This window comes from Athene noctua, chromosome 1 (assembly GCF_965140245.1).
Source record: "Athene noctua chromosome 1, bAthNoc1.hap1.1, whole genome shotgun sequence".
NCBI classification, from domain to species: domain Eukaryota; kingdom Metazoa; phylum Chordata; class Aves; order Strigiformes; family Strigidae; genus Athene; species Athene noctua.
The window spans coordinates 167,186,176-167,204,984 of record NC_134037.1 but is presented as its reverse complement, the minus strand read 5'-3'; the positions used below and the strand labels follow the sequence as shown (position 1 = coordinate 167,204,984).

At 36.7% G+C, this 18,809-nt stretch overlaps 1 protein-coding gene across 4 annotated transcripts in view; it reads right to left on the bottom strand.

Moving 5' to 3' along the window:
• PKNOX1 (PBX/knotted 1 homeobox 1) overlaps positions 1–18,809 on the bottom strand; it is a 46,952-nt gene that overhangs the window by 9,960 nt on the left and 18,183 nt on the right. For 3 of the 4 annotated variants that reach the window (XM_074904309.1, XM_074904319.1, XM_074904328.1), the window contains 5 exons: positions 18,077–18,204; positions 16,761–16,932; positions 4,944–5,114; positions 3,346–3,445; positions 2,214–2,311 (listed from right to left, as the gene is read on the bottom strand). In XM_074904309.1, the coding sequence (XP_074760410.1) occupies positions 2,214–2,311; positions 3,346–3,445; positions 4,944–5,114; positions 16,761–16,932; positions 18,077–18,204 (669 nt within the window). The remainder of the gene's footprint in view (positions 1–2,213; positions 2,312–3,345; positions 3,446–4,943; positions 5,115–16,760; positions 16,933–18,076; positions 18,205–18,809) is intronic. The other variant, XM_074904337.1, reaches the window with a different exon arrangement.

Sequence of the window (18,809 nt, the reverse complement as noted above, 5' to 3'; positions counted from 1 at the left end):
TGTATGAATAACTCATTTATAGAAGGAATGAAAAGAAATTAGGCTTGAGGCATGCTGATTATAAAAAGCTACTTTATTTTCTAGGGAAGACTTACAATAGGAGCTCTCCTACAATAGCATTCCAAATGTCTTTATCCAGGGAAAATGTTGTATCAGATTTCTATAGTTTTCACATTTCATGTAACTTCTGTTTTAAGAATTACAGCTGTTATCAGGCTGTGTATGTGATCCTGTGACAACAGTCAAAGGCTGATTTACTGTAATTTAGAATAAAATCCACCTACGTTAATGATCCTCTGTACAAATCTACACTATCCTGGGGAACCGTTTGCCTTGTCACTCTGTGTGGTCATTTGCACATGTGAAGAGCAATTAAAAAATACAATGCTGAATATACTCACTGTGTGCAAACATAAGCAACTGAGAAAACAGTAAAACGGTACTGGATTTAAGACTGAAATGAAGGACTTAAGTAAAACTAATTATAATGCTAGAGGATAGAGTTGCAAACAAAGACATAAAGGTCCTGCTGAATTAACGCATTTAAATTCTCAAAGAGCAAGAAGATATATATATGGTAGAACCCTTAATTCACCTTACAATACATTTACTATTTTCCTAAAGGTTTGTAGTTCTTTCTTACTTTTGCTTTCTTTTTCACTTCCTATGGATATATCAAATCATTTGCACATTGGTTATCTGAACATTAGGGAATATGTTCTTAAATGCTTATTCAGAGATAAGAAGAAACAGCATATAAACTTCATATGAAATTGTATTTCAGATAATTATAACTGAAATAATTATAAATCATTTTTTTCAGACTATGGAGCAATTTCTTCAAGCCAGTCATTATGTCTATGTCCTGTATAAAACAAGTTTTAAAATGAGGTTTAAGCTAACAAATTACAACAAATATATCTTTGGAGCACAGTTTTCTTTCCAATGTTTTGCATTCTAAATAATCTGCTTGTATACGGAGGCTTTAAAATAAACTTTCAATAGCACCTCCACAGCATTCTGAAATGCTGAAAAAGAAGACTTTGAAGAAGGATTTCCTATGGATGACAAGGGATACAGGTCCAAACCTATGCATAAGTGGGTTTGGAGATTCCTAACAACATGAAGAGTAGCCACAGATATATATAGGTCAAGTCTTTTTTTGTTTATAGGCATTGTTTTCCACTCAGCATTATATTTTTTCATCAGAGGTATAAAAAGCATTTTCCTTCAAAAACACTTAAGTCTAGGAGAGTAATTCTAAACATTTCTTTCTGAAAGGCATCTGAGGAGAGAACAGCATACATTCTAGGGAAGAATATGGGCAAGTACATGCATTCTACTGCCAGTAAGAAGATAAGGATACTCTAAGCATGCTTTCTTGGTTGGAAGGTCAGAAGAAGAAAGAAGACAACACAGTGAGTCAGTGATTACCAACAGATTTTATGCTGTGAAGATGGTAACTCCTCATTCACCTTTTTAATTGACTCCAGATTCCTGAAAGATCTGATTTACCACTTCCTGCTCCAAGAGAAAGCTAGCAAGGTTTTCTGTAACTGAAGATGGTCTAGTTTTCATGTTTCCTTTTCCTCAGTTGTTTCTTTGAGCTCTCCAGATTAAATTCTTTAAGAGTCTTCCCCCCCAAAAAAAAGAGTGCTGGCCCTTATCTCATAGTCTCAACTGAGTATTTTAAAGGTTTTATGGCAAAATGCTTCTCAACATAAATTCTGAAATACATACAGTTTCACAGTACTAGTGGTTGCCATCGTGACAAAAAGTCAAAATTTCTGACAACAGTAGTGTGGCACCATAATGCAATATAGTAATCTATCCAGCCATAAACCTAGTTCAACAATTAGAAAAGTTGTATTAACTGAAAAAGTATCTATTTAATTCAGAGGGGGTTTTGGTTTGGTGTGGGGTTTTTTTGTTTGTTGGGTTTGGGGGTGATTTTTTGTTTGCTTGGTTTTTAAAATCCATGTACGTATACTTTTCTGCCATCAGTAAAACAAGATCTTTAACAAGTAGGAACTATGATGACCTGTCACGGCAAGGGAGATCTGTCTGGGACCTTATGACATGTTATACAACTGGTAACTCCTAGAATAGTGTTTGCATTAATTGATAGTCTGTCAAATTTAAACTAAAACTCTTAAGACCAGTGAGATTTATTTCAACCCAGAATACTAATCTGTGAAGCCCAGGAAACAAACCTGAGAGTTCTGGATCCGAATAGTCCCAGGTGACAGTGCTTGTGTCACCACTTGACCTTGTGGAGTGACCACAGTGACTGGCTGATACACTGTTCCCCCTTAAAACAAAACAGTAACAAAGATTATATTAAGTAAAAGACCTCCAAACATTATTCTCTTTAAACACACAAACACATCAACACTGCAGACAATACATCAACTATTCTTTCCTGGTAAGTATTCAAGATGTGCTCTATGCTACAGTAAAATTTTTTCCATCCACAAAAATCTGCATATGTTTCCCTGTTACTTTAGGCATTCTAAATTTATTTTCAAATTAAATCTATACTATCACACTATAAAATAGTTCACCATTTTAATTGAGCTAACTCTTCAGCCAACAAGGGTCACAACACCAAAACCACACCTTTGTGCATCAACTGACTAGGGCAGTCAGCTGGGTGACACCTAGACTTTTGGGTCAACTAAGGTGACAGAATTGGTGAATGGACATGGGGTCCTGGGACCAAGGCCACAAAGCACATATTGTGTTTCGGGATAACCTCTCTGGAAGTATACGCTGTGGGAGCAAACTGCATCGCTTTGTTGCATTTGTAGTCAAAGGTTTTTTTTCTGTTTGCTTGTTTTAAAACCTTGCTTAGAAGCAAGATAAAACATTTCAGTTCAAATGAATGCAATAACAGAACAACATGGGTATCAAAGATTTCACAGACTTGCAGGTGTGGTTCCAAACTCCATTAAGCATGAGACAGCTAACAAGTGGAATTATTTTAGGTAATGCAATGCTTTTGTCAAACAGAAGTATTTTTTTGAAGGGAAAAAAAAAAAAAGAAAAAAAAAAAAAAAAAAAAAAGAGTAAGACATCCCAGTCTCTGAAATGTATTTTAACAAAAGTAGTGTTGCACAGAAAGATCTCTTATTATTATATATGTAACCTCCACTCACATACTTGGTACACATATAAATTAAATGAACATTCAGAAACCAGTAAGACACTTGACTGTATTATAACAACTTTTCAAGTATTAAAAGTTGAAACACATTTTAAAAACTATTTGTGTATTTTTTGTAACAACTATAAAAGAAACCAAAATTAAGAGCAAAGTGCCAGTTTTTCTTTACTGTGTCATACCTGCTACTGTTGCCATAGTTACATTTCCCTGCTGCAATGCTGATGCTGGCACCATAATCCCTTGGGGACTGAGTGTGCCTGCAATGGCACTTGGAATTTGCTAGAAAAATAAAACAATTAGTTGCTTGCCTTTTAAATTTTTTTTCCTTAAATTTTTTTTAAGGAGATAAAGCATACTTGTGTAATTTTGGCTCTAAAAATACATTTGGAGTTTAATCATAGGATTAACTTCAAAGAGAAAAAGACTTCATTAGAGGTTCATCATTACCTACATTAACTTTCTCATTATCACCAACCATTACCTTTGAAAACCCTCATGAAAGCAACTGTTCGAAAAGATATAAAACTATCTTGAGAAATTTTAGGAGATAAATTATTCTCATTATATAAACACTAAGAGAGTTTCCAAAGGCACAAGGGAAAAAGGACAGATGAAATGGACCCTTGACGCTCTCTTATTACAAGCATCAAAGCTTTAGAATTTTAGTTAATACCTTAATTCCTTCAGTTTCAAAATAATGTATATTTAACATGCCCAATATGTTTTACTCTGCTTAGGACAGTTCTTACTCAGCCCTGACCATGCAAACCTTGACACATTCCTTAATATGTATGAATAATCTCTATTGTTACAAAATGCAAAATTCAGTCGCTCCTGTCTCTACAGAAGCCTGTAACAAATATAGAAAAAAAAAAAAAATCTTTTAAAAGTTGTTTTTATCTGATTTTAGACTCTCCTTTCTATGCTTCCAGACACCAAAACCTAAGTAAGAAGTCCAGATAGTGAAGTTTAAAGGTCATTATTTTCAGTATACAGAGCATCAAACACATTTTAATAAGTCAGAGAAGAGCCCTCCCCTAAGACTCAGTATCTAGTAGGTACTCAGATGGCAGGGCTCACCTTCCAGCACCTAACAGCAGAAGTATCAACCATAACATACTAGCTGTTGTTAATTAACTGCTGTCAATTTACTACAAAAAATGCAGCTGGTTATTGCATTTAGGTAATGGCATTTAGGTAATGACAATATATAAACTGAAGTTCCCATGTACAGAAATGGGTACTGTTCATAGATACACAGTCACCCCAAGTGACATGCAATGACACACATCTCAAATATTGCAACTACAATCCATTAGACATTGTCTATTTGTTCCAGAATACAGATTGTGTATAAAAAAGTATCAGTCATCTCAATATTTTAATGAGGCAGACCAGACTAAGGAGACCTTTTTAACAAGGATTTTTTTTTCCCCTCCTCCTTTGTTTATTCTGTTTCCCAGCCTCCTTCCAACAAAACAGCAAATCCAGGCTATTCAGAATATCTCATTTGTTGAGCTAAGGGAAAAAATCATAAAAGGAAGACAGACTAAAAAGGTAACTCTGTTCTGGCACATTTCAACACATGTCCATCAGACAGTGGCACACAGGTGTGCACAAAAAAAAATACATCTGTTTCTACTCAATAACAGATTTTGAGAAAGTGAAAGAAACTGTAGTACAAATTCTTGTTTGCAAGCTAATAGCAACAGAAGCGTAGTTATAACTTCTTAAGGAAATTTAAGCAAAAATACACTTAACTATATTTGAAATATACCTGAGATTGCACAGGTGAATAAGGACTTCCAGGCTCTCCACTTAATAGAGTTTCACTGTTCATTTTTGTCTTCAGGCAGGCAATGTAACGACTACAGAAATCCTTGCAGAGTTCATTAACCTTTTCTAGCTCAAGCAGGTGGATACGTAGAACTTGTATTGCTTTTACCATCTAGGGACAGAATTGAGAAAAAAAAGGAAACAAAATAACTGTTAATTTAAAAAATAGTTAATTCGAGATTTAAGCAAACACTACCTTCCAGTAAAAAAGGCTATCCAATTGAAGCAGAGTTCCTATTTGCTAAGTGCTGACGAGAGTTCTCTAGCGCTGATCATTATGCTTCTGAAACATGACAGGAGCATGTCTATATGCAAAACCTGTATCATTCCACTGCATAAGTAAACTACCATCCAGGGGAAACAAAACATGACAACAACATAGTCTTTGTCTCTGGGACACATTAGAAAGACAGAGTATAGTTAAGCTGTACATGGAGCACAGAACGAGCCTTCATGTCCACGTGATCCCTAGCCCCATCATACAACTCTAGGTCATATACCACAGAAGACTGAAAGTGAAAGAAAGTAATCCTATCCACACATATTATTTGAAAAGCATGGTTGGAACAGGCTTGGGAAACAATAGCCATCTTGAACTACATATCAAAAACATCAGGTTCTGTTCCACATTACACCCTGACCCAAGAAAGCCAAAAGTGTACAGATGAATTTGAGATACACTGAGAAGATCCTTCTTGGGACTTAGCACAAATTTGTCACATAGATCACTAGAGAGAGTGAAAGGTACAGTAAACAGCCTGCCATCTCAATATAACAAAAACACAATAGATTTTATTTTTCTATAAAAATCAGAATAAAGAGTTCCCAAAGTTTGTCACATTGTTCAACAAAGCTTAAAGTTATCAAACAGTTCTTCGGTTCTAGAGCTCTGAAGTTCCCCTGCAATTGTATGTCAAAGATTAATAAATCTGAGGTAAAATCTTGTGATAACTTTCAGGTGAGGAGACTGTTTCTGAAATAGAAGCCATTAAATACAAAACACTAAATCCAGTAACAAATCCATGTTTAAACAAAACTTGAAGCACAGGAGATATGTATGTGATGAGAATACTTACCAAGCTTACTGCCAGAAAAAGACTTGTAAGCTTGGATAGCTAATGGTATTACATACAGCATAAAAATAGTTTAGGTGATTGTAAGGGTCATGGCAGAAGATCAAAAGCTAAAACCAAATCCAGATGGTCTAAATTTTCATGAAGCAGCAGGAAATTCAGGACATTCAAATATGTTCATAACACACTGGCAAAGTAATTAATTACTTTATTTTTCATACAGCATGCCATCCCCAACATGTACTTGCTATGCTAGATCTCAAAGAAAAATATGCTTCAGTTTTATGAAACTGAATAAATTATAATTTTGAAAAACAGTGCAGAGCCTGATTTTAGCATTTTTTTAAAAAATCTGTCCTATACGAAGGATCTTTTAACTGGACAAAGCACTGTGACCAGAAATGATAGCTTACTAAGTAATACACTCATTACTTTGAGCTAAAGAAGCCAACTGGGAGCTGAAGTTGCCTTTGTTCAAAGCACATGAAGGAAATCAAGGCAGGCAAACTTCTGGGTGTGTTCCCCCCTCAACTGTGACAACTTTAGCTTTCATTGTGACAGATCTTTTCCCTGTTTTTTCAGTAGAAGGTATTCCAGTTGTATGACACTCATGCAGTGTAGACAATTGTATGTTAAAATAAACAAGAGGAAAAAAATGAAGTGATAACAAAAAAGGAAATCTTATCCATTCTCAGGGCTAAAAAGAAAAAAATCCAACGTATTATCTTTAAAAGCAGAACTGCAGAAAAATCAAAGAGCTGTAAACTTGAGGCAGTTGATCCAAATATCTGGTAACTCTTATGACCTCCGACACCAAAAGCCTTTGAAATAGTTAAGTACAATGGACCAGTGCTGGGGTATATAAAACAGCAATCTTCTAAAACAGCCCTCAGCAGAGGCTGTTGTTTAAACTATATTTAAATACCTTTAAACACAACCAAGTTAAACGATGCAAATTTAACTAGATTTTAACACAAAACAAATGTCATCTATGTTTAAAGATATTTTGCTGCTTTCAGAATTATTGATTGTTCTGTAATACTCCAATAGTCAGAGTTTCAGAGACAAAAACTTGAATTATAGAATATTTCATGTGTGGCAGACCAACAGCAAGCACATTTATTAGTGAATGCCTTAAACATTTAGCTAAAACTGAGGTAACAAAAATATGCCTTTGAGCGCATAATATTTGATTGTATTAGTGATTAGTTTTGCTCAGTCAGGAGGACTTTTTTCCTTAAACCATTACCCATGTTAATATTATGTATTTATCAGAATTTGTTTGGAGGAAGAATATAAGTCCTTCCTTCAGCTTGTATTTATTTTCAAATTGATACTTGAAGTGAAAGTTGAATTAAAGTCAAAATTAGCCATAAACCAAGAATTAGTAACGCTATCCAGGTTTCTGCAGAGCCACACAGTCACACTACTCTTACAGGAAGCTACACTACTGTGGTTAGGAAGGCAAACAGAACTTTGTAAATACGCTGTGCCTGTCACCAGAACCTATTTACTCGTTTACAACTACACTAATTGTGGCCATATGTCTCCTGCTCTCTTGCAGCATGGGTGGATCAAACTTAAATTTGTTGGCAGAATTTCACTTTCCTTGAAACTAAAAAAAAAAAAATAAAATCGAGAACTCCTGATAAAAATCACCCATGCTGGACAAAGGTAATAGAAAGAAATGCTTCTAGACAGATCACAGCAGCAGTAATATTTCATTCCTGTGTTCTTAAAAGGCATACCTTAAAAATCTACAATAACCATGTTTTTGTTATGTAGTGCTACTGAGTAGAATATGTCACAGAACAATGAATTTTTATAACCCAATTGATTCAGCCTTTTCAGCTGTAGAAATAAACCTGGAGCATCATTTCAGAGAAACACACAAAGATGGAAGTAGCCATGAGATGTATGTATATTTTTGAAACCATTGTAAATAAAGATAATGGTAAACTATTAAGCAGAGAAAGATTGCTGAAAACTTCCAGTACTTGCTAAAACCGTTATATTTATATCTGAATATTCTTTGGATATCATATACTGAATTTGGAGACATCTTTAGTCCTAAAAATGCTTTAGATTTGCCTGTGTCCTGTCTTTTCAGTGCCTTAAGCATATGATGCAAAGGGCACAGAACACACTATGCACTACTTTAGTCATAATCCCCAACTCACCTTTGTTTATCTAAAACACATACCCAGAATTTTTTACAGATTTCAGGGCTCATAGCATAAGCATATATCAAATGCATATGTGGACAACATACATGAAAGAATCTCCATATACTGACAAGTAATCTCACTCAAATGATCCTTCTCATTTGCAAAAGAACAATTAACATATGTACATTCACAGCTCACCTACCTTCCTGAGCAAATCCTTCCAGGGTGATTTAGGTCTTCAGAGGAAGAATACAAACTCTGGGAGAGGGAGTATTTTGTTTTCATTTGTTTTGATTTGATAAACTGTCTCCACTATTTTGAGTACCCAGCTATGAGACATAGCTAGGAAAGGTATGGCTAAAAGTTTATGAGACAGTTCTGCACATTACAATAGTAAGAACACTTTTCAGAAATGCAAAAGTATGGCTTGTTCAGTCAAGAATATTCAAATGACATCTGCTGGCTTCACCATCACTACAATTTTCCTGACACAACTAAAAATTCAGTAGGCTGGTCTTTGAGAAAAGGGTACTGAACCAAAAATCCCTACCCCAAATGAAACAAAAAACCTCATGGGGGTCTTCAAAAAAGGCAGTGTCCTGTTCAAATACAAAAGTGAGAGTATATTTAACACCCCTTATTTTGCACTGTTTCTAGACTTGCTAAAGCCATTAAGTATCCTGCTCTGACTTCACAGCTGACCCTACCCTGTCAAGGAGGTTGGACTACAGAACTTCTTGAGCTTGTAATCCAACCTGCATCGTCCTGTGGCCCTATTAATGTGGGGAAATTTAAAAGGCCACTCATATATGAGAAGAGCTTACTCTGAAAAGAAGCTATACAAGAGGTAGGAACCATCCTAAGGCAACATGATGTTTCCCCAGTGTCTTAGCTAACAGTAAGCAACAAAGAAGTGTTAAGTACTACTGGATGTCTTAAAACATAATGTAATCTGTGAAAGGCCTGAAATTATCTGCAAATACTCATGCTGAACAATTTCTTAGACATGGAGGAACCTGTCCATGTAAGTCCTAAGCACTAAAGGATACTAATGGAGAAGGTGGTTCATTCCAAGATCCGTTTTATGTGTGAAAATGAGATAGAGATGGCAAAGGGTAAGGAGCTCCAACAGATGATACTCCATGTTATGGAGATGCAGCTGAGCATGATGCACTTGGGAACCTCTGGCTAGCAATACAGACTACCAAGATCTGGTTCTTAACAGCCAAGACTTCTCTTCTGGTACTGATCTTCGATATAAGGACTAAAGTCGATGTAAAGTAACAATCCAAAATGATATGGAGAACATCAAAGCTCTGGGAAAGAAAGCACATGTCCAGCCTAGTAAGTAAAATGTAAGCACAACCTTCAGCTTCCCCATCCTTCCCACAGGGATAAGGATTTGAAAAGGGGAAATCTGCAGAACTTTTTGCAGCTAATCAGCACTTACATCAGGTTCAGAGACGACCAATGGAGACACAGACAGCATGAGCGACCAAGAATCACAAAGAGAGAACAAAAATTGTTGAAAACCAGAAGAATCCTGTATAAGACATTCCAAGACTGAGGATAATTCTGGCTCAGATAGAATATATCTGTGCCACAGCATACTATAAGAGCTCAATATTTACTGAAAAAAAATCATAAACTTGCACCTCTCTCTTTTACCTCCCTGAATAGTCTAACTTGTGTGGTCAGAGCGAGTGAAGTTGGAAGGGAAAAGTTTCAAAGTTCTGTTCGCAGCCAATAGTTCTTGAAGAGCAAACCACAGAAAAGCCCTTTTCTTTGTGTTTTTATTAGGGATGTACTGGAACTTCTGGGAGAGTTTCAGTCCAAAGACAACTACCTCTTCTGACTGGAAGATGAACCTGCATTAAAAGTAAAAACATACCTAGAATGACAAGACTTCCTACATCTCAGAGCAAGCTGCTAAAATCTGTCCAGGAGCTAGCACTGAAGCTTCTAAGTTTTCTTTCAACAGATCTTAGAATTGAACTTTACATTTTCCTGTGATACGCTCTTCCTCGGAAGGAAAAGAGACATCTTATACGCTTCTCAGACAAAGGAAGAGACAACAACAGAAACTTCATGCTTCAGTGAAGCCATAACACAATTTTGTGGGTTTTTTAATGCTGCAGGTTTTCAACACAAACCACTGCTGACTATTACATGAATGCACATATAGAAGAATAGCAACATAGCAATAGATCAAATAAAAATTATGCTTAATCCAGGTGGTTTCGCAGAGTACCTTAAAAATACATTTAAGGAAAATAAAACTTCCACAAGAAAGAGCCATTTTTTCCAACTCTTTTCAAATTCTTACCATCTCTTCTGAGAAATTCTCACTCTTCTAAATATGCTGAAGCCTAATACCAAAGTTCTGACCTGATCCAGAAGCCATCAGTATTTCTACAAGTGTTCTCATCCATTTCACTGCAAACATCCTATTTTCATAGAATCAAAGAATGGTTTGGGTTGGAAGGGACCTTAAAGATCATCTAGTTCCAGCCCCACCTGCCACAAACAGGGACACCTTCCACTAGACCAGGTTGCTCCAAGCCCTGTCCAACCTGGCCTTGAACACTGCTAGGGAGGGGGCAGCCACAGCTTCTCTGAGCAACACATTCCAGTGTCTCACTCAGAGTGTTCTTTTTCAGATTATACCTAATCTGAATCTACCCTCTTTCAGTTTTCACAATGTGTCTGACAAACTCAGACTTGGGAAAGACCCTGCAAAAACAAAAGGCCTAGTAATACTGTTTCTGTGTTGACCATAACCCTTTGCCATGCCGCTTCAAGATCACCAACTGACACTGCTGGAGTGGTTAACTAGAAAGAATGGAATCCCTCCATCTAGATAATAAAAAAGGACTGAAACTTGGTTTACAGGCCAGGTTTAGCGATATATGGATATCCTTAAAATTAAATTTCAGGTTGATGCTGCCTGTATTTCCCACTGCTGAAATCCTTTATACTACTAATGCAGGAAACCACAAAATAATTGAGAATGGAAACCATAACACCAAAGTAACAAGGTAATCTAGACCATAGTTTACTAAGAGCTACTCAAGTTAGAACAACCATACGCTGCTCTTAATGAACTTCCTTTCTGGTCAAACTCATCTAATGCCTGTGCTGTCCACATTAACAGTCTATGATCCTCTGGGTGAAATCCAGACTTTTCCTTTGGAATACTCATGGCATTCCAGGTGAGTGCACAGTGGGAAACATTGCCAGGATTGCAAAAGGCCCTTCAGTCAGTATCTGTGACCCTTCACAATTTCTTTTATCTAGGCAACTAGCCTATAGGCAGCATGGAGCCTAAAATCATATTCTGCTGTTTTGAAGCCATTAGTTTAAGCTTATTCACAAACACTGTGCATTGTAGTTGAGTTCTACATGACACTTCCAAAAGAAGTAAAAGGAAAATGGTGAAACAGCTGAATCAGTGGCCAATTTCCTTACTGTAGGCAGGCCTGTGACTCTTTTTGGGTAAGACTTGAATTTGTCTCTTAAAGTACTATAATAGTCTCAGTTTAGCTTTGGCTCCAAATTGAATGACTGCTACCAAGCAAGGTTTTACAGCTTATTTGTTTGACTGCTAGAGTCGGGTAAGAGCACAGGCAGAAAGCAACCTGCTGTCCGGCCTACCTGCTCCACCCTTCTGGCTTGTTCTAATTGGCAGTCTTCACTAACTTTTCCTTTCAAGTGAATGGTTCATTTAACATTGGAGTGAAAAAGGAAGAGAGAGCAAGAACATAAGACATAAAGGTGCACAATATCAGAATCCCTCCCTACTAAAAAGAATTTTTCATCTCTATAAAAATGTATATATTTATGTGACACAAGGCAGAAAAAACTGCCCAGCTACAGCCTTCTCTGTGCAAGCAGAAGTATTTCAAGCTGAAGAAGAGACTGAAAACCATACTAGCTATTTTGCAACTTGACAGAAACTCTTCTACTCATTGCCTCTGACAAAATTAACAGCTTGTCAGAATGTCAGCTGTTTAGAGTCCCCAACCTTCAGGACAGGCAGAGGACAAGTCACACTCAGATTTCATTTGGTATCTACTAATAGAAAGTCATAGCTAGCAATATGATTACAGAACAGGAGTTCACTGCCAAAGATTTTTGGCTTTGCCATATGGTTCCAGTTTAAGACAGTACTGACAGCAACCACGCAAGGCAAGACAAACACTTCCCCATCCATCTCAAGCAAAATCAACCAGATTTGTGCAGTCCATTAACAAATACCACATAAACCAAGAGACTTTGTCACCACTAAAATCAGAAACAGGTCAATCAGTAGGAAGGATTATTTGAACACAGCAGACCCATCTACAACCAAAGTAAGCTAGTTCTGAGAGAATGTTTGTGTACAACCAAAAGTATGTGAAACAGATCAAAGCATGCAGGACCTTTGGGAAACCTATCTTTGAAAGCTCACAATACCCACATTTTAGTTGAGATTGGAAGGGTCTCCTGGGATTGTTTAATCCAAACCCCCTGCTCAAAGCAAGGTCAACTAGGGCAGGTTGCTCAGGGCCACGTCCAGTTGGGTACTGACTGTCTCCAAGGATGGAGACTCCACAACCTCTGTGGGCAACCTGCTCCAGGATTCAACCACCCTTACAGTAAAAATGTTTATTCTTATGTGTTTCAATTCAACTTCCTGTGTTTCAATTTATGTCCATTTCCTCTTGCCTTTTCACCGAGTACCACTGAGCAGAGAAAGTCTGTCTTCTTTATTCCCCGGTAGGTTTTTAGATACATTGATAATATGCCCCCAGACCTTCACTGCTGTAGGCTGAACAGTCTCAGCTCACTGAAAGACTCTTCACAAGGGATGCTCTAGTGCCTTGATCATGTTTTTGGTCCTTTCCTGGACTCACTCCAGTATGTCTATGTCTAGTAGTGGGAAGCCCAGAACTGTATCCAGCACTCCAGATGTGCCTCACCAGTGTCAAGCAGAGGCAAAGGATCACATCCCTTGACTTGATGACAACACTCTTCATAACACAGCCCAAGTATGTTGAATTTCTTCACCGCAAGGATGCACTGCCGTCTGATATTTGACTTGGTGTCCACCAGGACTGTCAGGTCCTTTTCTGCAAAGCTGCTTTCCAACATGTTGGCCCCCCAGAATGTATCAGTGCATGGGGTTATTCCTCTCCAGGTACAGGACTTGGCATTTCCCTCTGTTGAGCTTCAAGAGATTCCCATTTCCCTATTTCTCCAAAAGAGACAAAATACCTCTGAATGATGGCACAGCCATCTGGTCATCAGCCACTGCTCGCAGTTTTGCAACATCTACAAACTTGCCAAGGGTACACTCTGTCCCATCACCCAGGTCATTAATGAAGATGTTAAACGGCATTGCTTCCAATATCAGTCCCTGGAGAACACCACTAATGACTAGCCTTCAACTGGACTTAATACTGCTGAAAGCAATCCTTTGAGCCCAGCAGTTCACACCGTTCTCAGTCCATCTCACTGCTCATTTCTAGTCTTTAATTTTATCAGTTTGTGTATGAGAACATTATAGGAGACAATGTCAAAAGCCTTACTAAAACAAAGATAAATCACATCCATTGCTCCTTCCTCATCACCTGAGCCAGAACTACTACATTCCAGCTATTACATTTCAGATGTACTTCTGAAAAGAATTTGGGATTAGAGAGATAAGGCAAAACTATATTTGTATTGAATTCAGAGTTACAAATTAAGAAGAAAACCTGAGGCTTAGCAGGTCAGCAGTCCTGCTTCGTGAAGAACAGAACTATCATTTTTGAGTAAAGTACTGGAGGCAAGCCTATTCAAAAATGTTTCTGAAGAAGGAGTAATGGAAAATTTTGCTGGTGTCTTCAAATTCACAGCTGATGTACAAGTAGCACTCTGGAGGTGTCACTGATAGCAGTAACAAAAACCTAAACATACCACAAAGTGAAACAGATAAAGAAAGAAGCAATTCCAAAATGATATGCATTCCTGTTAGCCAACTTTCTGGATACCTGGGTCAAACCACAAGATCCTGAAACCAGTATGTTATTTGGGGAATTCCGTGTGCAATTCATTCTTTAACAACGAAAGGTCCCACAAGATTTTGTTACATGTACAAATTAGCATCTGTTACGAACTTCAGGTTTTAGCCTGGATTTAGTCTTCCTCAGAACCTAATAACTCTTTAAAGTATTCATCTCCTTCTCCCTCAATAATGCACTTTCCTCTGCCCCTTCCTCCCCCAAATTTGCCTGAGTGCTTTCCTGTTCAAGAAAGATCAAGAATGTTGATACCAGTGGCCCTCAATCTTCAAGGATTTCTCCACCCCAACAGCACAGCCATACTCTTCACAGTCAGATGATCTCATTGTAACCCTTCTAAAATACTTACTTCTGCTTACAAACATAAGACAATCATTATATTTTGCTACAAGTATGTAATAAATATTACACCACTCACATTTTAAATAAAAAGAACTTTTTAAAAAGCAAAGCACCCCACACCTCTGCTGCTCACACTAGGGCAGTAACTAAAGAAAATTATCATTTAAGTCTCCTTGCCTTTATTTTTCTTCTTTCATATTCTATTTTTAATTCCTACAGTTGACAACAGTTATTCTGCTATAGGGTTTGCTCATGGAACTGTTTTAGTAGGTATGCCAATGCTTCTTCCTACTTAGAAAACTAAGTCACTGTCTGTATCAGTAAGTATTTCTCAGGTGAGCTGCATAAAAATTTGCTCACAAAGATCAAATGTTTAAAGTTATTAAATTGAGATTTTGGGTGTTCAATTCTGTTCTAGTTGTAACTTTGGTCAAAGTGGCCAATGCCTGTTCTTCAGTTCTTCATTTATAAACTGAGAATTTTCACACTAATACTTATGCATAATGATACTCTCAGATTATGTGTCCTCCTTTAGCTGCTTTTGATTCATCCTGAAGGGCATTGTTTTGGGTCACCTAACACAAAAATGTTATTTGAGCCCCAAAATGTTTCCAAACTGAAAACAAAAGCTTCTGTAAAACAAACAGCTCCACAGCCAAAGCTGTAAGAGAACTTTTTGAAAGCAGTCTTGCAAGTGGATTAGCGCAAAGTGAATTGTGTTAATTAGATTCATCCTTGAAGAAGATTTAATCTAAGGTGAGTGACTTTATATTTACATAGACTAAGATCGTTGACGCAACGTATTAAGCTATTACAGTCTTGTGCATTGTAACTTACAGCTAAAAGGATGTAACAAGTAGCCAAGAAGGTAACTTTTTATGACTCTTTGAACAGAGCTGTTCTTCCTCACTCTAGAACATACTGTTTTCAGCCTTCTTTACTCTCACACTGGTCTAATTATATGTAGAGACACTTGTACCTTTATTTTCTATGATACTATTTAAATACTATCTTCCCAGAACTTAAGTACACTAACGATTGGTCATAAATTTCTTGGAAAGAAATCAAGTTACGTAAAATGACTATTTAGGCTGCTTGCAAAAGCAGCCAAAATTGACTCGTTTTTTGCTACAATATGTACCCCTCCTAACATGCTGTTCACTGCAACGGCCCTGCCAATTCTAAACAGCATCTCAGATTAATTTGTTGTTTAAGTCTTGGTTTTATTTAAGTTTTCTCCACGTACATTACCTTTGCCTCCCACACAGGGTATTATTTACCCACATAAATCTTTCTATGTATCAGCTTTAAAACATTACCATTTCTGTTGTTTACAACCTCATATCAATTTAGTTTTGTTTGTGAACTTCCTTATGGTAAGTATCTTTTTCTACTATGAGGTAGACTCAAGGATGAATACTTGTTTTATTGACACAGTCCCCTTTAAGGAATAGGTTTTCAAAAATGAAACAGAACACTTGACCTCTGTAATTCTAACACTCTTGAATGTGATAAAATCTAGTTGCAACATAACTCGAAAGAGATGAGGCAGGTAGACAGTTTAGAAATTAGCATTATCTGGAGATGTGATTCAAGAGGAAGACTTAGGGAAATCACAGCTTCATCACAGGAAGGACTTTCAGAAAGTCTAAAGGAGACAACGACACAAAGAAAAAATTTGTATATGACGAAGAGTTTCTAAGCTCATCTTGTAACAGCTCTTCTCCCCCATTAACTAGATGAACCCCAATTAAAAAAAAATGTTGGAAAACATTTAAATCAATTACGTGTTTTTGATAAATATGTTATACACTTGACACTCTTAAACTGATTTGCAGAGTCAACCTGGCTATGGCAAGCATATGTTTCCGTTCATCTCTAATACACTGATCTCAGCCAGTTCAGAATGGGAAACAACTGTGAAGGGCCCAATGTAAGTTTACAGGTCAGAGGTAAAAATGGAGTCAGAAGAAATTTTTAAAAAATGTTTCTCAGCGTTAACATGAAGAAGAATCTCTTGTAGGAAGAAAAACGTGAGGAGAAACTGTAAGTACCAGTTGAGATCAGAAGTTTGAAATAAGAGGCAAATGCGATGATTGTTTCAGAAATGGAATAGACAGCTTATACTTACCAAATTATCAGTTTCTGGATCTTCACAGAAAAAGGGTTTTCCTTCTTTCTCTTGCTTCCTTACAAAATTTTCAATATCTACATCAAAACTAGCAGAAGTTGTGCCTTCTGAGCCTTGTGTAGATTGTTCACATTTTTCAAATAATAGTGCTAACAAGGGAAATAGTGGGTGCCTAGAATAAAAGTTAAAATACATGAATAAGTATTTTCACTTATGTGTACACCATGGAAAAGTAAGACATCTAGCTCACGTAAGGTACAGTTACTCATGTCAGAAACAAAAAGACAAGTCCTGGAAGAGACTGCTATAGCAAAACATGATCAAAATTTGGTTTTTGTTTTTGTTTTTTTTTTTTTTAATTTTGATTTACCACATACTCTATAGGCAAGTAAAGCAGTAAAATATATATACTTAAATGAACAGAATAATCACAAGCTAAAAAGTTATGCCATACTATTTAATTCACTGTAACTGAGTGGAAAGAGATACATTTAGTATCATGCATTAGAAATGAGGATTAGTATTTATAAATAGGATGAATGCAGATTTAAACTATGAAATAAAGTCTGATAATATAAATTTATTCTTCAGTGTGGGCCCTATTTATACATCATAAATAACTTCACAGAATTGAGAATAGTATCCAGGCTGTATGCAGAGGCCTCCTATAAAAACATGCTCAGAGAAGACAATTTTGTTAGCACAAGTCTGCAAAATCCTTCTGCTTCGGGTTTTTGGTTTTATTTTTTTTAACCTGAAAACTAGTAATAATTATGTCTTTATACAGCACTTAAAGTGAAAGAACACTCAACCTCATCAAAACTGAGCATGCTGCTTAGCACAGCATGTAACTGGAAAAATCTCAAATTAGCGCGTTTATACATCAACATTTAAACCAGTTTGAGCTAATTACTGTGCACCAGATTGTCATCCTTAAAGAAAAGGGAGTAAAGATTGGCCTAATTACAATAAAAATAAAATCTCACATTAAAGAAAAACTACAGTATAACAAATAGTGACCATAGATCAACAGTCTGAGTAGCTTGCTAAATTTCACTTGTGCTTTAAAGGCAGCCACCTTTAGAATACCCTTTAAAACTATGCTGAAATTGAAGAATCCCACAATAAAGGGAATTTTTTTGTTTTTGACTGAAGACTGACAGTAAAGCTAATTTGATCTGATTCTTTCCCTGTAAACTACTGGGACAGTTAGCCAAGAGACCACCTGATTTTAGGCTACTTATTATTAATTTTTTTTTTTTTTTTAAATCTCTATTCTTTACCCGTCAAAAGACAGAACACGAGTCCATTACTACCTGTAAATGGCTTGCTTGTCTGCATCCATTGGAGTCTGAGATTCTACAGGGGCAGGACTCACCCCTTCTGCATCAGTTTCAGAGCAGTTGGGATCTTGTTCAGTTTTTAACTCTGTTACTACTTGCATCTGTAGAAAAAGAGTAAGTAAATCTCTATGCTTGACGTAAAATAAGTGTACTGTTTTCTAAGGAAATAGCAATGCAAAAGGCCACTAAATTGCCAGAAGGTTGGTATGACTTGGCAGTTACACAAAAAGCCATAGCAATAACAAAACCCCTCTTTTAATCCTTGGCACTTTTTGATGGGTAGTGTAAAGCTCACTTCAAGTTTCCGCACTCAGCTTTAAAATGGTAATGACAGATATTAGTAAATTGTTAAAGCATTTTGTCTCTAAGGTGGCTATTTTTGGAATAGACTAGCAAAAAATAGGATTTTTTTTTTCTTCAAAAAATTTATGGGGATGTCTGCATAAAAAGCCTTTAGTATGAAAACAGAGAAAGGAAAGTTTCTCCTCTAAAGTTTTCTTTCTGATTTCTTACTGTACATTGTATCAAGATACTGAAGAGATCCTCAAGCTTTTCCTGTCCATTAAAATGCACATTTTCTTACAACTGAAATATTCTGTGTCCCTCCAACTTTTCAGTTATCGGACCATCATCTCCCCTGACCTTTACCACTCAAATTTACATACTGTAATAGGGTATTATTTTAGGAATGTCAAGCTACTGGAGA